We start from the raw sequence: 25,188 nt of genomic DNA on the forward strand, positions 1-25,188 counted from the left end.
CTTAAAGGGTGCACACAAAATCTCATGCACTCCAAGTCCCAGTGAAGAGGCAGTCATTTGAAAGGATCCTGGTTCAGACCCCCTTGCTGATCTTGGAGAGCCTCCTGGAGAGGCAGGAGGCAATTGGGACTCCTGCTAGGGACATAGACATTGACAGCAACCATTTTGGAGAACTCATTCTATCACAAGGACACTGATAGAATGGTGAGAAATGTAACCAACCTTAGGCAAAATGGAGACAGAGGAATATGTTCCAAATGAAGGGATAAGACAAAACCCCAGAAGAAGAACTAAGCAAAGTAGAGATAAGCAATCTACCTGAAAAAGAGTTCAAGTTAATGATCACAAAGATGATCATAAAGATGCTCAACAAACTTGAGAGAAGAAAAGATAAACACAGTGAGAAATTTAACAGAGTTAGAAAATACAAAGAACCACAACAAAGCTAAAGAACACAATAACTAAAAAAATAAACTAGAAGGAATTGACAGTAGATTAGATGATACAGAGGAACAGATCAGTGAGCTGGAAGATAAAGTAGTGGAAGTCACCCGAGCTGAACAGAAAAAAAAAGAAAAAGAATTTTGAAAAATGAGGATCGTTTAAGAGATCTCTGGGACAGCATCAAGCATATTAATATTTGTATTTTAGGGGTCCCAGATGGATAAGAGAGAAAGGGTCAGAAAATGTATTTGAATAAAAAATAGCTGAAAATTTCCCTAATGTGGGAAAGAAAAAAGACATCTCGGGGCTTCCCTGGTGGCGCAGTGGTTGAGAATCTGCCTGCTAATGCAGGGGACACGGGTTCGAGCCCTGGTCTGGGAAGATCCCACGTGCCGCGGAGCAGCTGGGCCCGTGAGCCACAATTGCTGAGCCTGCGCGTCTGGAGCCTGTGCCCCGTGACGGGAGGGGCCGCGATAGAGAAAGGCCCGCGCACCGCGATGAAGAGCGGTCCCCGCACCGCGATGAAGAGTGGCCCCCGCTTGCCGCAACTGGAGAAAGCCCTCGCACGAACCGAAGACCCAACACAGCCAAAAATAAATAAATAAATAAATAAATAAATAAATAAGAAAATCCTTTAAAAAAAAAAAAAAAAGACATCTCGGTCCAGGAATCACAAAGAGCCCCCCAAAAGAAACCCAAAGAATTCCACACCAATACACATTATCTTTAACTTTTGCCATTTTAATTATAAAAAGAGAATCTTAAAAGCAGCAAGAGAAAAGCAACTAGTTATGTACAAGGGAACTCCCATAAGACTATGAGCTGACGTTTTGACAGAAATATTGCAGGCCAAAAGGGAGTGGCATGATATATTCAAAGTGCTGAAAGAAAAAACCTACAGCCAAGAATAGTCTACCCAGCAAGGTTCTCATTCAGATTTGAAGAAGAGATAAAGAGTTTTACAGACAGGCAAAAGCTAAGAGTTCAGCAACACTAAACTGACATTATGAGAAATGTTAAAGGGATTTTTCTAAGCAGAAAAGACCACAACTAGAAATATGAAAGGAGAAATCTCATAAGTAAAGACAAACATGTAGTATAGGTAGTAGGTCAATCGCTTTTAAAGCTAGTAGGAAGGTTAAAAGACAAAAGTAGTAAAATCATCTATATCTACAATAAGTAGTTAAGGGATACACAAAACAAAAAGATGTAAAATATGATGTCAAAAACAATAAACATGGAGGGAGGAGTAAAAATGCAGGGTTGTTAGAATGCATTCAAACTTTAGAGAGCAGCAACTTTAAAAAATTGTGCGTGCGTGTGTGTGTGTGTGTATCCTCATGGTAACCACAAATCAAAAATCTTTAACAGATAAACATGCAAAAAAGAGAAAGGAATCCAAATATAACACTAAATATAGTTCAGCAGTCCCCAACCTTTTTTGACACCAGGGACCAGTTTCATGGAAGACAATTTTTCCACAGACGGGAGCGTGGGGATAGTTCAGGTGGTAATGCGAGCAATGGGGAGCGGCAGATGAAGCTTTGCTCGCTTGCCCACCACTCACCTCCTGCTGTGTGGCCCGATTCCTAACAGGCTGTGGACTGGTACCAGTCCATGTCCCGTGGGTTGGGGACCCTGGATACAATCAACAAATCACAAAAGAGCAAAAGAAGAAGAAAGGAACAAAAAATAACTACAAAGACAACCCCCAAACAATTAACAAAATGGTAATAAGTACATACCTATCAATAATTACTTTACATGTAAATGGACTAAATGCTCCAATCGAAGGACACAGTGTGGCTGAATGGATACAAAAATAAGACCAATATATATTCTGTCTACAAGAGACTCACGTTAGATCTAAAGACACACACACAGACTGAAAGTAAGGGGATGGAAACAAGTATTCCATGCAAATGAAAATGAAAAGAAAGCTGGAGTAGCAAGACTTATATCAGACAAAATCGACTTTAAAACAAAGACTGTAAGAAGAGACAAAGACAGATGTTACATAATGATCAAGGGATCAATCCAAGAAGAAGATATAAGAATTGTAAATATATATGTACCCAACAGAGGAACACCTAAATACATAAAGCAAATATTAACAGACATAAAGAGAGAAATTGATAGTAACACAATAATAGTAGAGGACTTTAACACCCCACTTACATCAATGGACAGATCATCCAGACAGAAAATCAATAAGGAAACACTGGCTACACTGAAGTATCACCTCACACTGGTCAGAATGGCCATCGTCAAAAAAATCTACACACAATAAATGCTGGAGAGTGTGTGGAGAAAAGGGAATCCTCTTGCACTGTTGGTGGGAATGTAAATTGATACAACCACTATGGAAAACAGTATGGAGTTTCCTTAAAAAACTAAAAATAGAACTACTGTATGACACAGCAATCCCACTACTGGGCATATACTCTGAGAAAGCCATAATTCAAAAAGACACATGCATCCCAGTGTTCATTGCAGCACTATTTACAATAGCCAGGACATGGAAGCAACTTAAATGTCCATTGACAGACGAATGGATAAAGAAGATGTGGCACATATATACAATGGAATATTAGTCAGCCATAAAAAGGAACAAAATTGGGTCATTTGTAGAGATGTGGATGGACATAGAGTCTGTCATACAGAGTGAAGTAAGTCAGAAAGAGAAAAACAAATATCATATATTAATGCATATATGTGGAATCTAGAAAAATGGTACAGATGCACCTATTTGCAGGGCAGGAGTAGAGATGCAGATGTAGAGAACAGACGTATGGACATGGTGGGGAAGGGGGTGGGATGACCTGGGAGATTGGCATTGACATATATACACTACCATATGTAAAATAGATAGCTAGTGGGAACCTGCTGTATAGCACAGGGAGCTCAGCTTGGTGCTCTGTGGTGACCTAGATAGGGTGGGATGGGGGGTGGGAGGGAGGTCCAAGAGGGAAGGGATATATGTATACATATGGTTGATTCACTTCATTGTACAGCAGAAACTAACACAACATTGTAAAGCAGCTATACCCCAATTTAAAAAAAAATAAGGAAACACTGGCCTTAAACAAGACTCAAGACCAGCGGACTTAATAGATATATATAGAACATTCCATCCAAAAGCAACTGCATACGCATTTTTTCAAGTGCACATGCAACATTCTCAAGGATAGATCACATGCTAGGCCACAAAACAAGTCTCAATAAACTTAAGAGGATGGAAATCATATCAGACACCTTTTTTGACCACAGTGCTATAAGACTAGAAATCAACTACAGGAGAAAAACTGAAAAAAAACAAAAAACACAAAACATGAACACATGGACGCTAAACAATATGCCACTAAACAACCAATGGGTCAGTGAAGAAATCAAAAAGGAAATTTAAAAAATGAGAGAAATGAAAATGGAAAGACAATGATCCAAAATCTGTGGGACCCAGCAAAAGCAGTTCTAAGAGGGAATTTTATAGCGATATTAACCTGCCTCAGGAAACAGGAAAAATCTCAAACAATCTAAACTTACATCTAAAGGAACTAGAAAAAGAAAAACAAACAAAACCCAAAGTTAGGAGAAGGAAAGAAATAATAAAGATCAGAGCAAAGGTAAATGAAATAGAGACTAGAAAGACAATGAAAAAGATCAGTGATACTAAGAGCTGGTTCTTTGAAAAGATACACATAATTGATAAACCTTTAGCCAGGCTCATCAAGAAAAAAAGAGAAAGGGCCTAAATAAATAAAATCAGAAATAAAGGAAGAGAAGTTACAACTGACACCACAGAAATACAAAGGATCATAAGAGATTTCTAAGAACAATTATATGCCAACAAAATGGATAACCTAGAAGAAATGGAAAAATTCCTAGAAATGTACAATTTTCCAAGACTGAATCAGGAAGAAATAGAAAATACGAACAGACCAATTACCAGTAATGAGATGGAATCAGTAATTTAAAAAAACCTCCCAACAAATAGAAGTCCAGGACCAGATGGCTTCACAGGTGAATCCTACCAAGCATTTAACATTTATCCCTCTCAAACTATTCCAGAAAATTGAGGAGGAAGGAATGCTTCTGAACTTATTCTATGAGGCCAGCATCACCCTGATACCAAAACCAGACAAAGACACTACAAAAAAAGAAAATTACAGGCCACTATCACTGATGAACATAGATGCAAAAATCCTCAACAAAATACTAGCAAACAGAATCCAACAACACAGTAAAAGGATCATACACCATGATCAAGTGGGGTTTATCCCAGGAATGCAAGGATTCTTCAATATATGCAAATCAATCAATGTGACACACCATATTAACAAATTGAAGGAGAAAAACCATATGATAATCTCAATAGATGCAGAAAAAGCTTTTGACAAAATTCAACACCCATTTATGATAAAAACTCTCCAGAAAATAGGCATAGAGGGAACCTACCTCACGTAATAAAGGCCATAGATGACACATCCACAGCCAACATCATTCTCAATGGTGAAAAACTGAAACCATTTTCTCTAAGATCAGGAACAAGACAAGGTTGCCCACTCTTACCACTATTATTCAACATAGTTTTGGAAGTTTTAGCCACAGCAATCAGAGAAGAAAAAGAAATAAAAGGAATCCAAATCAGAAAAGAAGAAGTAAAACTGTCACTGTTTGCAGATGACATGATACTATACATAGAGAATCCTAAAGATGCTACCAGAAAACTAATAGAGCTAATCAATGAATTTGGTAAAGTAGCATGATACAAAATTAATGCACAGAAATCTCTTGAATTCCTATACACTAATGATGAAAAATCTGAAAGAGAAATTAAGGAAACACTCCCATTTACCACTGCAACAAAAAAAATAAAATACCTAGGAATAAACCTACCTAAGGAGACAAAAGAGCTGTACGCAGAAAACTATAAGACACTGATGACAGAAATTAAAGATGATACCAACAGATGGAGAGATAGACCATGTTCTTGGATTGGAAGAATCAACATTGTGAAAATGACTATACTACCCAAAGCAATTTGCAGATTCAATGCAGTCCCAATCAAACTACCAATGGCATTTTTCACAGAACTAGAAAAATTTTTTCACAATTTGTATGGAAACAAAAAAAGACCCCGAATAGCCAAAGCAATCTTGAGGGGAATAAATGGAGCTGGAGGAATCAGACTCCCTGACTTCAGGCTATACTACAAAGCTACAGTAATCAAGACAGTATGGTACTGGCACAAAAACAGAAATATAGATCAATGGAACAGGATAGAAAGCCCAGAGATAAACCCACGCACATATGGTCTCCTTATCTTTGATAAAGGAGGCAAGATTATACAATGGAGAAAAGACAGCCTCTTCAAAAAGTGGTGCTGGGAAAACTGGACAGCTACATGTAAAGGAATGAAATTAGAAACTTCCTAACACCATACACAAAAATAAGCTCAAAATGGATTAAAAACCTAAATGTAAGGCCAGACACTATCAAACTCTTAGAGGAAAACATAGGCAGAACACTCTATGACATAAATCACAGCAAGATCCTTTTTGACCCACCTCCTAGAGAAATGGAAATAAAAACAAAAATAAACAAATGGGACCTAATGAAACTTCAAAGCTTTTGCACAGCAAAGGAAACCATAAACAAGACAAAAAGACAACCCTCAGAATGGGATAAAATATTTGCAAACGAAGAAACTGACAAAGGATTAATCTCCAAAATATACAAGCAGCTCATGTAGGTCAATATCAAAAACACAAACAACCCAATCCAAAAATGGGCAGAAGAGCTAAATAGGCATTTCTCCAAAGAAGATATACAGATTGCCAATAAACACATGAAAGGATGCTCAACATCACTAATCATTAGAGAAATGCAAATCAAAACTACAATGAGATATCACCTCACACTGGTCAGAAAGGCCATCATCAAAAATATACAAACAATAAATGCTGGAGACGGTGTGGTGAAAAGGGAACCCTCTTGCACTGTTGGTGGGAATGTAAATTGATACAGCCACTGTGGAGTACAGTATGGAGGTTCCTTAAAAAACTAACATTAGAACTACCATACAACCCAGCAATCCCACTACTGGGCATATACCCTGAGAAAACCATAATTCAAAAAGAGTTATGTGGGCTTCCATGGTGGCGCAGTGGTTGAGAATCTGCCTGCCAATGCAGGGGACACAGGTTCGAGCCCTGGTCTGGGAAGATCCCACATGCTGCGGAGCAACTAGGCTCATGAGCCACAACTACTGAGCCTGCGCGTCTGGAGCCTGTGCTCCGCAATAAGAGAGGCCATGATAGTGAGAGGCCCACGCACCGCGATGAAGAGTGGCCCCCACTTGCCGCAACTGGAGAAAGCCCTCACACAGAAACGAAGACCCAACACAGCCAAAAATAAATAAATAAATAAATAATAATCAAAATACCAAGAACCTCCCACATATTTAAAAAAATAAAATTAAAAAGAGTTATGTACCACAAGGTTCATTGCAGCTCTATTTACAATAGCCAGGACATGGAAGCAACCTAAGTGTCCATCAACAGATGAATGGATATACAAGATGTGGCACATATATACAATGGAATATTAGCCATAAAAAGAAACAAAATTGAGTTATTTGTAGTGAGGTGGATGGACCTAGAGACTGTCATACAGAGTGAAGTAAGTCAGAAAGAGAAAAACAAATACCTTATGCTAACACATAAATATGGAATCTAAAAAAGAAAAAAGAAAACGTTCTGAAGAACCTAGAGGCAGGACAGGAATAAAGACACAGGCATAGAGAAAGGACTTGAGGACATGGGGAGGGGGAAGGGTAAGCTGGGACGAAGTGAGAGAGTGGCATGGACATATATACACTACCAAATATAAAATAGATAGCTAGTGGGAAGCAGCCACATAGCACAGGGAGATCAGCTTGGTGCTTTGTGACCACCTAGAGGGATGGGATAGGGAGGGTGGGAGGGAGACGCAAGAGGGAGGGGATATGGGGATATATGTATACGTATAGCTGATTCATTATGTTATACAGCAGAAACTAACACAATATTGTAAAGCAATTATTCTCCAAGAAAGATTTTTTTAAAAAAAAATCTTCAACAAAGTGTGAGCAAACCAAATTCAACAATACATTAAAAGGATCATGTACCACAATCAAGTGGGATTTATGCCAGGGTTGCAAGGACTTTTCAATATCTGTAAATCAATAAATGTGATACATCACATTAATAAATTGAAGAATAAAAATTATATTATCATCTTAATAAATGCAGAAAAAGCTTTTGACAAAATTCAACATCTATTTATGATAAAAACTCTTAACAAAGTGGGTTTAGAGGGAACATACCTCAACATAGTAAAGGCCATGTATGACAAGCCCACAGCTAACATTGTACTCAACAGTGAAAACCTGAATGCTTTTCCTTTAAGATTAGGAACAACACATGGATACTCACTCTTGCCACTTTTATTCAAGTCCTAAACACAGCAATCAGACAAGAAAAAGAAATAAAAGGAAATCAAATTGATAAGGAAGAAATAAATCTGTCACTGTTTGCAGATGACATTATACTATACAGTAAGTCCCCTACATACGAACCTTCAAGTTGTGAACTTTCAAAGATGCAAATGTGTGTTCGCATGTCCAATACATAAGTTACTTCACATGTCTGGCATACATTGTCACATGCATGCATCCTCTACAAGTGGTTGTGCTTTTGTGTACTTTACTGTACAGTACTGTATAGAGTGCAGTAGAACAGTATCTTTATTTCAAGCTAGATCCGCAAGAGGACAACTTCATTAAACTCCTTGCTATACAGCATGAGGAGCTTATTATTAAAGACCTAATGGAATTGGAGGCCCAGAGGAAGGATGAAGAGAGACAAGAGGAAGAAGAAGATTCATGACACAGGAAATAGCAAGAGGATTTTCTTTATTTGAGGAGGCACTGTTAGTTTTTGAAGCACAGGACCTGAACGTAGAACTGTACATGAAGGTTGCAGCAGCCGTTCAGAATGCAATCCAGTGCTACCATGTCATCTATGATGAGATAAAAAAAGCTACTACCCAGATATCACTGGATCATTTTTTCAAGAGGGTAGATAGAATTGAATCCAGCAAGGAACCAGAACCTGTGCCATCAACGTCAGGCATGAGTGAAATTGCAGCTTGCCCTCCATCTCCTATTGCTGACAATCCTTCAGCTCGACCATCTCCCACTTCCTCTCCCTCCTCCAGTCAGCAACTCTTCTTGCCTGTTCATTCAATGCCAGCTCCTGTATGCCAGCTGTTGTACTGTACTACTGTACTTTTCAAGGTACTGTACTGTAATATTAAAAACATTTTCTTAATTTTTGTTTGTTTTTTGTGTGTTATTTGAGTGAAAATTATTATAAACCTATTGCAGTACAGTACTATATAGCCGATTGTGCTGGTTGGGTACCTAGTCTAACTTTGTTGGACTTATGAACAAATTGGACTTATCAACACGCTTGAAATGGAACTCTTTCATATGTAGGGAACTTACTGTACATAGAAAATCCAAAAGTCACCACCAAAAAACTATTAGAACTAATAAATGAATTCCATAAAGTTGGAGGATACAAAATTAATATACAGAAATCTGTTGTGTTACTATATACTAACAACAAACTATCAGAAAGAGAAATTAAGAAAACAACCCCCTTTACAATTGCATCAAAAAGAATAAAATACCCAGGAATAAATCTAACTAAGGAGGTAAAAAACCTGTACTCAGAAAACTATAAGACATTGATGAAAGAAATTGAAGACAACACAAACAAATGGAAAGTTATACTGTTCTTATGGATTGGAAGAATTAGCATTGTTAAAATGATCATTCTGCCCAATTTAATCTACAGATTCAATGCAATCCCTATCAAAATACCAATTACATTTTACACAGAACTAGAACAAATAATTCTAAAATGTGTATGGAATCAAAAGACCCTGAATAGCCAAAACAATCTTGAGAACGAACAAAGCTGGAGGTATCATGCTCCCTGATTTCAAACTATATTATAAACCTATAATAATCAAAACAGTATGGTACTGGCATGGAAACAGACACAAAGATCAATGGAACAGAATAGAGATCCCAGAAATAAACCCACACTTAGATGGTCAATTAATCTATAACATAGGAGGCAAGGATACATGATGGGGAAAAGACAGCCTCTTCAATTAATGGTGATGGGAAAATTGGACAGCTACCAAAAGAATCAAACTGTCCTACTTTCTCACACCATACACAAAAATAAACTCAAAAATGGATTAAAGACTTAAATGTAAGACCTGAAACCATAAAACTCCTAGAAGAAAAAATAGGCAGTATGCACTTTGGTGTCGATCTTAACAATATCTTTTGGATAAGTCTCCTCAGGCAAGGGAAACAAAAACAAAAATAAACAAATGGGATTGTATTAAACTAAAAAACTTTTGCACAGTGAAGTATACTCTCAACAAAATGAAAAGGCAGCCTACTGAATTGGAGAAGAAATTTGCAAAGATATATCAGATAAGGGGATAATATCCAAGATATACAAAGAACTCGTACAACTCAACATCAGAAAAACAAACAACCAGATTAAAACATGGGCAGAGGACCTGAATAGACATTTTTCCAAGGGAGACATACAGATGGCCAACAGACACATGAAAAGCTGCTCAACATCATTAATCATCAGGGAAATGCAAATTGAAACCAGAATGAAACATCACCTCACATCTGTCAAAATGACAGTAACCAAAAAGACAACAAATACGAAGTGTCAGTGAGAAAATGGAGAAAAAGGAACCCTTGTGCACTGTTGTGGGAATGTATATTGGTGCAGCCACTATGGAAAACCCTATAGAGGTTCCTCAAAAAGTTAAAAGTGAGACTGCCGTATGATTCAGCAATTTCACTTGTGGGTATTTACCCAGAGAAAACAAATACACTAATTTGAAAAGATATATACACTCCAGTGTTCATTTCAGCACTATTTACAATAGCCAAGATATGAAAGCAACCTAAGTGTCCATCAATAGATGAATGGATAAAGAAAATGTGATTATATGTATAAATATAAAAAAAATTAAAAAATGATATCTTGCCATTTGCAACAATATGGATGGGTCTAGAAGGTATTATGCTAAGTGAAATTAGTCAGAGGAAGACAAATAGTACTTGATCTCACTTATTTGTAGAATCTAAAAAGCAAAACAAAACTAAAACAGACTCACAGGTACAGAGAATAAACTAGTGGTCGACAGAGGGGAGAAGGGTGGGGGAATGAGTGAAACAAGTGAGGGAGATTAATAGGTACAGACTTCTAATTATAAAATAAATAAGTTATGGGGATGTAATGTACATCATGGGGAATATAGTCAATAATGTTTGTATTACAAACATAAGTTTGTATGGTGACAGACGGTAACCAGACTTATCATGGTGATATTTTTTTAATGTATAAAATTATTGAACCACTATGTTGTACACTTGAAACTTTTTAAAAAAATTTTTGGCCACACCCTCTGACATGTGGGACCTTAGTTCCCTGACCAGGGATCGAACCCGCGCCCCCTGCATTGGAAGGCGGAGTCTTAACCACTGGGCCGTGGGGAAAGTCCCGAAACTTTTTTAAAAAGGCAGACAAAAGAATAAGTAGGGCTGGGAAATGCCATTTTATCTCTGTTTGAGTTAGTAAAAATGGGAAGATATCCAATGTAGGACAGTCTTTCTCCTTTGTGGTGGGAACCTCCTGGGTTTGGTTCAGATGAAGATAGAAATTAATTAGAGAGGTAAGGTTTAAGTGCCATCATTATAAAGAGAAGCACTCACTGGAGGCTTCCAGCAGAGAAGAACATCAGAGCTGAATGGAGACGAGCAGGTTTGGAAGTTTCAATATAACTTTAAAGACAGTTTTTAAGTCCAGCTGGGAAGAGGCTGGAATGTAAGTATGAGTATAGTGTATAACTTGGAGAAACAAAAACAGTAGAGATTAGGAAATGACAGTATGAAGCAGACCTATTTCTTTTTCATTCATGCTCCAGCAGATATCTTTCAGAGTTCAGTTGTAATTGTGTGTTATGAAGGTAATGACGAGGAGTGTCTTAGGCAGCTTGGGCTGCTACAAGAAAACACCGTAGACTAGGTGCTTAAACAGGACATTTATTTCTCACAGTTCTAGAGGCTGGATAGTCCAAGAGCAAGGTGCTGATGGATTTGGTTCCTGGCAAAAATTGTCTTTTAGGCTTGAAGACGGCTGCCTTCTCCCTGTGTCCTCACATGGCGGGGTGGTGGGTGGGAGGAGCTCAAGAGAGAGTTCTGGTCTTTCTTTGTCATCTGATAAGGACACTAATCCCATCGTGTGGGTCATACTCTCGTGACTTCTTTTTAAACCTTATTACTTCCCGCAGGCCTTACCTTCAGGACTATCGCATTGGGGTTAGGGCTTCAACATGTGAATTTGTGGTACAGGGGCACATTCAGTCCGTAACAAGGAGGAAGAGTTCTAGTTATCTATTGCTGTGTAACAAGTCTCCCCAAAACTTAGTGGCTTAAAACAACACAATTTTATTATATTTCAGGATTTTGTGGGTCAGGAATTTGAGCAGGGCTCAGCTGGGTGATTCTTCAGCTCTGCATGGGGTTGACTGGGCTCACTCAGCTGGTGGCTGGTCTGGTCTGAGGGTGTCCAAGACATCTTTATTCATATGCCTGGTACCTCGATGGGGATGACTGGAAGGTGGGGCTTGGGGGCCTCTTCCCTCTGCATGTGTTTTCGGGGCCTCTCCACATGGCCTTTCCAGCAGAGTGTTTGGACTTCTTACATGGGTTCCAAGCACAAGTAGAACCATTTACCAGATAAACTGTACAAAGAGAGTGGGTTGATAAGTTTTGGACATGTTGAGTTGGGATGACTGTGAGATGTTGAGGTAGAGAGGTTTAGCGTATAGTTGAAAGTATTGATCTGAAGCTTACTGAAAAAGTTTTAGGTCATGGATGGAGAGTTTTGGAGCCCATGGGGTCCTCACTACTTTAAAGCCCTGAGAAATAGATTGCAGTGCTGAGGGAGAGAGTATAAACTGAGAGGAGAATCTGAAAGCTGAAGAACATCTATATTTTAAAGGATGGTCCAGAAGGAGGAACCTGCAGTGGAGACTGACCAGGAACATACAGAGCAGAAAGAACAGAATGAGGAGAGAGAGACATTCTGGAAGCATGGGTAGTTACAGAATTAATGAAAAGGAATGAGCTGCAGTTTCAAATATCAAGAAGAGGGAAGATCAGAGGACATTACTGCTCAAGTGCTAAGAGCACTGACACCAGGAAGATGGGGTCAAATCCTGTCCCTGCCATTTGCTGTTTGTATGACTTTGACCTTAACCTGTGCCTCAATTTCTTTATCTGTAAAATGGGGATACTAAAAGTATCTACGCCATAGGTGGTTGTTTAAATGCATTACTCCATATTATCAACATATATAACCTATCTTTTTACTATTCCATGCTTTAAAGAGTTTGAAAAGATCCATGGGTCTGGCGACTAGGAGAACTTTGACTTTAGAAAATTTGGCTGATAGTGTTGTTAAATTTATATGACATGACAGCAAATGTTACACAGTGGTAAATTCCATTGTAACAAGCATGAAGGAATCCCATAATTTCCCTTATGATTGCATTTTGGTATTTTACTGTACTTTAAGATGCACAGCAATAAATATTTTTTACAAACTCTATTGTATTTTCAGACCACTACTAGCTTTTTCTTTAAGTGTGCATTATGGATTTCTTGGATGTAGAGCAGAGGTTGGCACACAAGGGTCAGGATGGCCCTCATCTGTTTTTGTAAATAAAGTTTTTTTGGAACACAGCTACTTCTATTCTTTTCTGTGTTGTCTGTGGCTGCTTTTCTGTTCCAATGGCAGAGCTGAGTAGTCCTGACAGAGACCATATGGATCACAAAGCTTAAAATAATTACAATCTGGTCCTTTATGAAAAAAAAAAAAAGGTGCTTATGCTTTCCTGTTCCCTGCAGTGTTTCTTCTCCTCGCAGTTACTTCTATTTTGCTCATCCTTAAGAACCTAGAAAGCAAAAGCAGTTATGGCTGAAGGAGTAAAAAACACTGAACCAAAGCCACGGAGGTTTTCTTACATAGATTGACTTAACGAATGGACGATAACTTTCAGTATACCTGATCTACAGATATTTTTGTTGCTGTAGATTTTATTGAAACTGGAGTGGAAACCATTGTTCCTGGGAGTGAAATAACTAGGGCCTAGGCTAACTTTATTATCTAGAACACTGTTAAGGCTGCATTCATTTCGATGGCGTTCTTTTTTCCCCAGCAGAGGCTGAAGGGCCTTGAAATGGCATAAATTGGCTAGCTAATGCAGGGACTGAGTTACTCTGGGGCTTTGTCCAGGTGAGATGTGAGAATCAGGCCATCTTTTCAGGGCTATGATGGGAATTGGTCAGATTTTGGATCTGGTTACTATTGAGGGGAAAAACAATCTCCTGTTTGGGAAGGTACATTCATTCTTGTTTAAAGCCCCATTGGTTATTTAACACATTTCTTTAGTCTACAGATTACTTTGGTGTAGGGAACCAAGGGTTTTGAGAAAGATAACAGAGGGGTATGTAATTTATTCTGTAATCATAGGCTGGATCAATTTCAGCAGAAGCCCAGCATTGAAGATAACTGTTATATTGTTTACTTTTGGGAGCTTTTTTTTTTTTTTAATCTCAGCAGCTACTAAATTGAAAATCAATCTACTTAGTCATACATCACTACCTCACACCCAGCCTCTTTTTCCCCAAACAAGCCAAAATTAGAAAGTATGAAAGAAGTGCATCATTTCTGTGATGGGGTAGAGAAAAATGATCTCTTAGGGCTAAATGCAGCAGCAAAATTAAAAAGAAAGAAACATTTGTTGGCAGTGTTCTCATCCTTCACTTCATAGTATGTGGAATGTGAGAGCTAAAGGAATCTTAGGGGCTTTGGAATCTGCTACCCCCAACCCACAAGATCACAGAGAAGGAAATCAGGGCCTAGAGGGTTTAGGTATCTGTCTACTTTTCACCTCTTTTGTGTAGCTATCTTCTACTCTTCCTCTTTTTCTTCAAGCTACTGTCAATCAAAATATATTTGTTCTGAGAAATGGCTTGAATTGTAGTCAGGCTAGGTCGTCAATACTGAAAACAGTGCTAAATTGGGACCCCTTACAGGGAATGTGCAAGTTACCAGGGCTCAAGCCTAAGGTGAAAGGAATAAACGTTGAATAGAAGAATTTTAAATACCATGGAGGGCAGTTTTTGGTGGAGAGTTAGGGAGGCTGTCTTAGGTTGTTCCTAGAAAGCAGAACCTGAGATAAAAATTCCAGTTTTATTAGGAAATGCTCCCAAGAGAAGATTTTAGGAGAGTGGGGGATTGGACATGGAAGAGAAGGAGGGGTGCAAGTGTGCGATGTTGGGCAGAGTCAAGTAGAAAGTAACTTAGGCTCAGTCCCACAGAGGAGCTCAGGAAGAGTGTAGGTCATGCCTTAGAGATGTCTCAGCTAAGGGAGCAGAGGTATTTATCCTCGCACATCTGTCAGTTATTAGTTAAGAGCTGACTTCCTGTGGGATTGGGGTGGGGGTAGGTGGCAAGGTTCATTCTCTACCTCGAAATGGATTCCAGTAACCTGAAAGCAGCCTTCTAAAAAAAAAGTCAGACAAAAGGGAAAGGGGATCTGGGCTGAGCCTTCACACACCCTCCTGCAGACACCTTCCTGATACTTTCAAATCATGCTAAGGATGCATCCTCTGGTTCATCTTTCTCCCGAAGCTCAGTAAGTAGAATCAATGATTGGGTATTAGCTTCCTTAGTCTTTGCAATTTTTATGCTAAATAAGAGTTGAGGAAATGAAGGTTTCCGCCACAAATTCAGATATTTGGTTGGCACGTTTTCCTTTCTTCCTCTCTCTGGGAATAGCAGTTTTCAGCAAGGAAACAGACTTAAAAAAGATAGCATATATTCCAAGTAGCAATTGAAGGGGGAAATAGCAATGTGATAGATGTTCTAAGCCTTATATCCAATTACCAAGCACACCACATCATGGCTGTTATTTTCTCATGAGCGTGTAATCCATCTGTACAGACAGTCTCAGCAGGAGTTGTTGGTGTAGTCCAGACTCGACTTCATTGCCCAACTCTTAACTCTAAAAGGAAGAATGAAAAAAGGAAGGAGAGTTATATGTTCATGTAGAGCAGAAGGCAGGTGGGGTGGGGAGGGAGAGAGGACGAGATGACAAATGTGGGCTCACCACCGTGGCACCAATTTAGGAGTCTCAGTGAATGGGAGGAAGATGGGAGCAGCTGGTGTTTATTGAGCCTTCACTATGATCCAAGCTCTGTTCTAAGGGCTTCTAAATGAATTAACCCATTTAAACCTCACGATGATGCTGTGAGGAAACAGGGGAACTTGATGGAGGTCACACCACTCACTAGTGAGTGGCAGAGCTGGCATCTGAATCCAGGCCTGGCTGGCTCCTGAGTCAGATGGCACTGTCAACCCTGGGTGCTTGACTGGCTTTGGCATCTGCCTGTTATATATGACATTCTTCCTCTTGAGTCTAAATTACATGAAATCCACTTTTATTCTCTGGATAGAGCTTAGGTTTTTCTCTTCAATTGATTTTTAAACATTTATGTAATGCATGAATACATGTAAAAATTTAAGTTAAAATATCACAGATAAAATGGGAGTCATGGTTTTCTTTGACCAACACCACTAAATTCCTGTTCTCTCCCTGTTACCCACCTCACTGGATCAATTTAGTATCATTTTAGATGTTTGAAAATACATTTAGATGCTTGTTATGTATTCTTTGGAAATGTATGGTAGTGTTTTGTACTTTTTACTTTTTAAAAAACACATTAAGGGACTTCCCTGGTGGTCCGGTGGGTAAGACACTGTGCTGCCAACGCAGGGGGCCCGGGTTCGATCCCTGGTCAGGGAACTAGATCCTGCATGCATGCTGCAACTCAGAGTCCACATGCCACAACTAAGAAGCCCGCATGCCACAACTATGAAGTCCGCATGCTGCAACTAAAGATCCCGCATGCTGCAACTAAGACCCGACACAGCCAAAATAAATAAATAAATTAATTAATTAATTAAAAAATAAATTAAAAAAACAATAAGATGCTATTAAAAAAAAAGAAGACATTAATTGTATGATACCATAGTTCAGAGGTTGTCAAACTTTCTTGGTTTATGGCTCTTTCAGTATCTTAGTAATTATTTCATGGTGCCCTAGGTCAAAAGGATATTTAACAGTTCCATCTAATAAGAGTTAGATCCAAACAACTTAGTAAGTATTTATGTCCTAACATAGCCATTATGGCCTTAGTAGCCATTTAAAACATTACACACATGAAAATAGTATTTTCAGTTTATTCTTAACCATAATTACTTACTCACAGGCAGTATGTGCTTATTGGACACTCCATGGCTCTCAAATCCTGGGATCAGATCAGATGCTACCACACTCATTGCCTGTTCCACACCTATTTTTGCACGGTACTCGTTTTTAATCACAGCAACCACTGGAAACCCAACTTTGCAAAATGAATGACATCAAAAGAATTATAGTATGCTCTAATATTGGAACTGTGGACCTCCTTGAGCTCATAGTTTGCACGGTGTCCAGCAGATGTCTAGTATGGCTGCACTTCCCTGGGATGCTTCAATGCACAATTTGGGAACTAACTCTGGCCACAGTTAAAAATTTTGCAGTTCACTTTTTTCATCCCAAACTGTGCCTTAGGGATTCAACCATGTTACACATAAAGATCTACCTCCTATAAAAAAGTGCTGCAGAATTACCCAGAATTTATTTACCCATTTTATTTACCCATTTTCCTGATTATGGCCATTAATGTTATTTCTAGTATTTTGTAATTTTATATAATATTGCAGTGAAAATTCTTGTTCGTTCCTCTTTGTTCATGGCCAAATTAGAGAATAAAGGAATTGCTAGGCCATAGGCCAGTCAGGTTTTTAAATTTTAGTACACACTAATAAATTGAGCTCTTTGAAGAAATGATTTTCTGTAATCCCTTGAAACATGATTACGGCTGGCTTATTTTTCTTAGGACTCTATACCCTATGACTATCCCATTGGGGAAGAATAGCTGTCTTGGAAATGTATGTAGTGAGTGATTATATTGTAGACAAAGGTAATTGAGAGGCAAGGGCAGAATATGAATAGGCTGAGAGGAAGAGGAAGGTAGGAGCCGATCAGAAACTGCAGGGTGTATTTTGTAGGACAATGAGAAGGCCAGTTCATTTAAAGTAAATAATTTATGTAGGGCACAGATGGCAAATACCTTGCGGGCATGCCTTAAATGTTTCCTCCCCCTCAGTGGGAGACATACTCAATCCATCATAGCACAGCAGACATAACCAATCCATCACCGCACTCATTCTCCCTAAGCCTTCACAGTCTCGGAGTTTTCCTCACAGCTCTGGGAGATTACCACCAACTAACTAGTGTGGGCACGCAAAATGAAACTTACCTGTCATTCCTGGAGGCAGGGAGAAGGTGGGGAGGTAGGTTGAAGTTAGGCAGAGAAGGGCTAAGGAGTTTAAAGAATGCCAAACAAGGAGAATTTGAAAAACTTATTTATATTTCAGACTTTATTAGCAAAATGACTGGTGATCCTCCTTTGTGAAACAGTTGCAATAGTTATTGATCTCAGGCTGCTGTTATTTGTTTTCATGCCTTAGTTCTAAATTATCCTATCTATTTATTTCTAGAAAAGTAATTTAATCACCAGAGGCCCCTCTTATTATTCTCTTCCGTGTGTCCCGTATATTGAAAGACGTGGTCTACCAATTAAACTGTACTTATTAAGTAACAACACAGCATCAGAAAACAAGCATTCGTTGAGTATTTTTCACGTGCCAGGCACTGTTTAAGCAACCTTACGTTTATTAACTTTTTATTAACTTTTAAAATCATCACAACAACCTTACAAGGTAGGTACTATTACTATTCCCACTTTATAGTTGTGAAATTGAGACAAAAATTAAACATTCTGCACAAGGTTATATAGCTAGTAAGTGGTATAATCAATATGCCTTTCTCACTGTTCAATTTTAACTGTGTAAAGTCCAAGCATAATTTCTGATTAGAAGGAGACAACCAAAAGTACAATGGTACCAAGGGCCAAGAGGATGGGGGGAATGGGAGTTATTGTTTAATAGGTATAGAGTTTAAATATTACAAGATGAAAAGAGTTCTGGAGATGGATGGTGGTGATGGTAGCACACCGTTATGAATGTATTTAATATCACTGAACTATACACTTAAAAATGGTTAGAATGGTGAATTTTATGTTATGTATATTTTACCACAATAAAAAAATCAGGGGAAAAAAGGAGATAATCACGGTTCCCAACATGAGTTGGTATAATTTTGGCCAGAAGCAAAGAAATTTGCTATATTAGTTAGCTTGTGCAACATGTCAAGGGTAAATGCATGGTTTCCTGGCAGATTGTTCATTTAGAAGAGTTAGATTTATTTTAAATAACTAAAAGACCCCCATTCTTGTTTAAAGACTGCAAAGATCTGAAACCCAAGATTGGAAACTACTGATTGGACACTCAATTCTCCAGCTCCTGGGGAGGTAGGGAGTGTTCAGCGAGGAGAATAATACATTTTAGAGTGAACTGATCTGTTGGGAGGCCACGTGCCTGAGGTTAAGGGCCTGTGCTCTGGAATCCCACTGAACGCTGGCTTCACCATTTCTTCCCTTTGCCATTTCCTTGGCAAGTTCTTTAACATCCTGAGCCCCAGATTTCTCGTCTGTAAATACAGTGGTAGTGATAGCTCATGGAAAGTCTGGCACTTAGTAAGCACTCAACAATGCTAGCTCCTATTAAACTTTATGGCCATGCATTTACATCAAACAATAGGGATAATACAGAACCTTGAGGCTTACTGGTTGCCACAAATGAGATAGAGTGAGGTGTAAGTGCTCAACTGTTGGTAAGTTTCCTCCTCTTCTTTCCTCTCCAGTAATCAGCAGGGAGTGGGTGCCCCATAAGTGAGGGGTCCCTGACATCTGGATGGATACCCATTGACACCCCTCTTATCATCTTTATAAACTTCTGGTGTATAAAGTGATGCTTCCTGACGTTCCTTAAGCAGCTTCAGGGACATCATGGTTAGTGATATCAGAGGCTGCCCTGATCTTGGCATGTCAAAGTGACCTTCACTCGTGGTGTGGAGAGAGCTAGGTGCTGGGGCCAGCATTGTGTCTGCTTCAGATACCTGTCAGTAACACGATTCTGAGCTATTCCGGACTTTGGACTTCTTTGTTTTGTCTTGGAGCTGATTTTTCTTCTTGATGACCTCAGGCCTCTGCAATAAGATATTTAAAATAATTTGTTCCTCCCTACTGTGAAGGAAGAATTGCCTCTGTGTGTGACAGAGCTAATGCTGGCTTGGCCCACTGCTAACCTGGAAGGATGCTGCTGGACTGTGGCTCTTAGAGGTCACGGATGTCAAAGTCTTTAGCCATCTGTGGTTTGCCCAGAGCAGTGGAGCTCAAAGAATCACCTAGGAGCCAACTAGAGCCACTGGAACATCCAATTTAAGTGCATGTTTTCTCCCTTGTCCTTCTCTCCTAGCAACTGTATGACTCAAATACTACTTAGAAAGTATTAATTCTCTGTAATTTATACCCTTGCCTGTGGTATTATTATTGCCAATTGTTCATGTTGATCTTTAGAGGGTGGAACCCTGAGGAATATCTATGGGGAACTGAGGCTGTACTTTGGAAAAAGAATATCTTTATTAAATTCGTTTTAGTTATTAAGTATGCATCACATGGTCCAGCTGTTTGACCCACAATCTCTCTCTTTTTTTCTCCCCAGCACTGGCTTGAACCTAACAAGTCCATCTCCAAGCAAATGAAATGTAAGTGTCAATCTGTGGGTTCACTTTTGCTATGAAATGTCCAAAGATAGACTCTGTTTCTTTAGAAAATTTCTCCTACCAGGGAAGAAATGGATGGAGTTAAAGATCTGGGGGTTGGGGGCTTCTACCTCCCAGGGAGAGCTGTGTAACTTCTCTCTTATTTGTTGGCCTCGGTCCTCCCGGCAGTCACTCTTCCTATAGCTGCCTGTGTCTCTCACCCTCCCCATCATCTTACCCTCGTATTTCATATTCGAACAGGGGTATTGGTGCCTGGTTCCCTTTGATTGTTGGGGTTGCTAGTAAATGGTTCAGGGTGGGAGGTCAGTCTTGGGAGGGCAATGAGAGAGGCAGGTGTATTTTGAAACTATGATCTTGCTGCTAACTTTACTGAAGATTGTAGTATTCTTTTCCACCCCTCAACCTCTCCAATATATTTTTCTGGGTAATAGTTTTCAAGCTCTGGTGTTCTGAACTGCCTTTTTTCCCCCCTGATGAGCTCTTGGAAGAGTCGGCTAGGGAAACATCTCTCTAGAATATAGAATATCTGGTCATCCACCTGGGGCATTGTGAAGAGGGTGTTGACTGATGGTCCTGGGTGGCATGATGTTTTGTCCTAGTCACCGTGCCAGGCTGTAGTCAACCTGTTTTTATTTATGGTTTAGAGGAGAGCTTCTGAAATGCACCTCAGAAATTCATTGCCTGCCCTGAAATCCATTTATCCCTTCATGTCAACGTTCCCAGGGCTCTGAAATATAGGTGATAAATCAGTTTCTCATCAGAGATCAAGTTAGCGCATATTATGTCACTTGTCATCATTCAAGGGATTCTTTTCCTTTTCAAATATGAAGAAATTATTCGGGGCAAGGTTTTTAAGTGGGAGAAGGAAGAAACTGAACATGGCTGGCAAACTAGTAACCAACATATCTATTCCTTAACTCTTTTCTTTTTCCCTCCCTCCCTCTCCCTTTTTCTCTCTTTGTCCTCCCTCATACCTCTCTCTGTCTGTCCCTTCCCAGTCTTCTCCCATCTCTCAAGAGCTAACTGGCCAGTGCAGGACACACAGCCAGCCGGGTTGTTCAGGCTAACACCCAGGGCTGCTGTGGGCGATGGGTGCTGCAGAGAGAGGGCAGGAAAGATGTGTGAGATGCAAACAGGGGCAGCAGTGCACATGCAAAGTTCAGAGAGGTCAGGCTCTTGGGGTGAAGCTGGAATAGAGTTGGGACAAACATCCCAGAAGAAGTAGCAGAACAGAATTATCAGGAAGCTTTGTATAGAATGATATGCAAGATAATGAGAATGAACTAACTTGTCTGCGAAAAAAAATAGCTCATGCCTGGCTTTTATCCCTTAACTACAAAGTTTTGATATTTTTGTTAATATATTTTAAAATATTTAGATAATTTTCCAGTACACTTATTTACAGTAAATAGTTCTTTTACTTTTGTTCTTAAATGTCATGAAATATTTTCCTTAGGACACACATTTTTAAAATATAACTTGTCTCTAAAGTAAGATGTATTTCAACACTTAATAGAAGAGAAAATTTTAAATTTGTGAAGAATTTTCTGCTTAAGAGCTTTGTGTCTACACATACTAAATCTGAACAACCAACTCAAGATATATAATGTTTTGGGAAATGTGGTTTCAAGATTGATGTATGACTATTGGCCAGTTTCAATCTAATGACAAATAGAATCTGAATCTGGAAAAAAGAATTGTGTAAAATTCAATTTCTAAACCAGACACGGTGACTCACTGATTCTAGGAACCAGCAAGGGTCCTACCTGTCACCTAGTCCTCTGTCGTATTGTTAAGAACATTAGTGATCAAAAAATTATGTAATTTTTCTCAAGATCACACACCTCATTTTGTTGTTGTTCTTGATGTCTTTTAGTATCAAGAATTTATTGTGTTCTTGTACATATGCCCTGGAAATATTCACTATAATGAAATTAGAAAAAATTTAAGCTAGGGCTTATAGACTGTTAACCCAGAAAAACTGGGTCCAACCCTTGGGACTCATCCATGAGGTTATCAACAGGATCTGGTTGCAGAACCCCAGGCACCTTCCTCTTTGGTTGTGGGTATGCTATTTATATTCTGACTGCCTTCGAGTAGGCAGTGAGACCGTAATTCCTTGGAGGAAGAGTTTCCTCCATTCCCATCTCACTCACCAGTGATGACCAACTTTTAGATCCTTTGCCCTGACCCCATTAAGATCCCTCTGACTATGGACGTTCCTAGGGTTGGCAGAAGGCCAGCTATCCTGATTAATAAACTTTGTACAAAGCCATTATTATGTCTTACTAACATTTTTGAAAATAGTTTTTTAATAGTATCATGTTTGTGGTTTTTCTAGCAGTTCAGAAAAGTTTAAACTGTTTCCTTTCTCCTCCTGCTTATATCTCCATGCTTACTCCAAAGAGATAACTATTGTTAACAGTATTTTATATATCCTTCTGGGAATTTTTATGTATGTATAAGCTCCCCCAACATATATAAGGCCTTTCCTAAACAGAAATGAGATCAGTTGCTATATATTATTCTTCACCTTGTTATTTTTCTTAATAATTTTGGAGACTTTTTTTCAGAATCAGTGATTGATGATTAGCCTCATTTTTGAAATGGTTTTCTGATAGTTAATTGTATGCATCTATGTAATTTACTTATTAATGGACATCCACATTGTTTATAGTCTCTTCCTATTACAAATTATGCTGTCATAAACATGCTTATATGTACATTCTTGATCTTGTACATCTGTCCTAGAAATTCCTAGAAGTTGAGTTGTTGGATCAAAAAGTATACACATTTTATATTTCCTTAGAGATAAATATCCATCCAAAGATCTTACAGTAATTTACTCCACTAATATTACATGAGAGACCTTGTTTCCCCCAAATCTTGTTGAAGATAGGTATAATCAAACTTGTTCTTATGATGACCTCATGTTTATTAAGGAAGAGAAACATGTAATTGAAAAACTAATTAACTGGGCAGTTATTAACTATCAATTTTAAAACTGAGAAACTTCTTAAACCAGTCTTATTTCTCCTCTGACCTTAGGAGTTACTTTCAATTTTATTTTTTAAATGAACATATGGTAAAATTGCCTTTATTTTGTTCTATAGTGCTATGAATTTTTAGCACACAGGTAGATTTGTGTCCGCCACAGTCAGGATACAGAACACATCACTCTAAAAACCTGTCTTGTGCTGACCCTGTGTCGTCACACCCACCTCCCCTAACAACTAACAACCACTTATCTGTTCTCTGTCAATATAGTTTGTATCTTTTGAGAGTGTCATATAAATTGAGCCATACAGCTTATAATCTTTTGAAACTGATTTCTTTCACTCAGCATTAATAACTCTGAGATTCATCCAAGTTCTTGTGTTTCAATACATGATACAGAAAATTAATGAGAATAGTTGGTCTTTGAAAAGGTCAAGAAAAGTTGATAAACCTCTAGCAAGACTGATGAAGAAAAAGACAGAAGACACAAACTACCAGTATCAGGAACAAAAGAGGATATGTCACTACAGACCCCAAAGAACAACTCTAGGTGTGAAGTTCGACAGCTTAGATGAAATGGACCAATTCCAAAGAAACCACAAATTACCAAAACTCACCCAATAAGAAATACATAACGTGAGTAGCTTTACAATTATTTAAGATGCTAGGTTTAAAATCTTCCAGAAAGGAAATCTTCCGCCTACTTGCTGCCATTGCTGTTGCTGCCAGAACCCCTTTTCTTGCTCTTCAGGCCTTAACTAGGAGCTTCTAAGTCTGTGCTGATGCTCAGGTATCTCTGAGTTCTGTCCAGGGGACACAAAGGGGAAAATGTGGTGAACTCAACACTGGTTCACTGATTCTTTGAATGCTTGTCTCTGTTTCCAATCTGCCTGCTACTGTTTACTTTCCAGAGACCTTAAATGGCTGCTGCACATATTCTGTCCAGGTTTTATAGCTGCATTCAAGGCGAGAGACAGGGTGGGGTGCAATTAGTCCATCCTGCCTGGAACTGAAACTTTAAAGTCAACTTTTAATAATTCCTTGTCTACTGGGTAAAAATGCAGATAGGCTACATAATTTACTTGGGAAACATTGAGGGAATATCTTTCTCATTTCCGTGTTCCATCACTGTATATCCCTAAGTACAAATGTGGACTGAGCTGGTGATTTGTTTTTCTTTCAAAAGTACTCAGGTAATAGACTGCCTGCAAACAAAGTGTCAAATGAAATGCATATATTTTTTTAACATCTTTTTTGGAGTATAATTGCTTTACAATGGTGTGTTAGTTTCTGCTTTATAACAAGGTGAATCAGCTATACATATACATATATCCCCATATCTCCTCCCTCTTTCATCTCCCTCCCACCCTCCCTACCCCACCCCTCTAGGTGGTCACAAAACACTGAGCTGATCTCCCTGTGCTATGCTGCTGCTTCCCACTAGCTAGCTATTTTACATTTGGTAGTGTATATATGTCCATGCCACTCTCTCACTTCGTCCCAGCTTACCCGTCCCCGTCCCTGTGTCCTCAAGTCCATTCTCTACGCCTGTGTCTTTATTTCTGTCCTGCCTCTAGGTTCTTCAGAACCTTTTTTTTTTTTTTTTAGATTCCATATATATGTGTTAGCATACGGTATTTGTTTTTCTCTTTCTGACTTACTTCGCTCTGTATGACAGACTCTGGGTCCATCCACCTCACTACAAATAACTCAATTTCGTTTCTTTTTATGGCT

The 25,188-nt window shown here is 38.9% G+C and overlaps 1 protein-coding gene and 1 non-coding gene across 8 annotated transcripts in view; both read left to right on the forward strand.

The window, feature by feature from the left end:
• Positions 1-25,188, forward strand: part of FRMD3 (FERM domain containing 3) — a 381,549-nt gene that overhangs the window by 233,955 nt on the left and 122,406 nt on the right. For 6 of the 7 annotated variants that reach the window (XM_057549302.1, XM_007176911.2, XM_057549305.1 and 3 more), the window contains one exon: positions 20,397-20,439. In XM_057549302.1, coding sequence (XP_057405285.1) covers positions 20,397-20,439 — 43 coding nt within the window. Of the gene's footprint in view, positions 1-20,396; positions 20,440-23,986; positions 24,091-25,188 lie in introns of those variants that run through there. The other variant, XM_007176910.3, reaches the window with a different exon arrangement.
• TRNAG-GCC (transfer RNA glycine (anticodon GCC)) lies at positions 16,398-16,470 on the forward strand. Its single transcript has one exon. It is a non-coding gene; the product is annotated as a tRNA-Gly (tRNA).

The sequence above is a fragment of the Balaenoptera acutorostrata genome, chromosome 6 (genome assembly GCF_949987535.1).
Source record: "Balaenoptera acutorostrata chromosome 6, mBalAcu1.1, whole genome shotgun sequence".
In the NCBI taxonomy this organism is placed as follows: Eukaryota; Metazoa; Chordata; class Mammalia; order Artiodactyla; family Balaenopteridae; genus Balaenoptera; species Balaenoptera acutorostrata.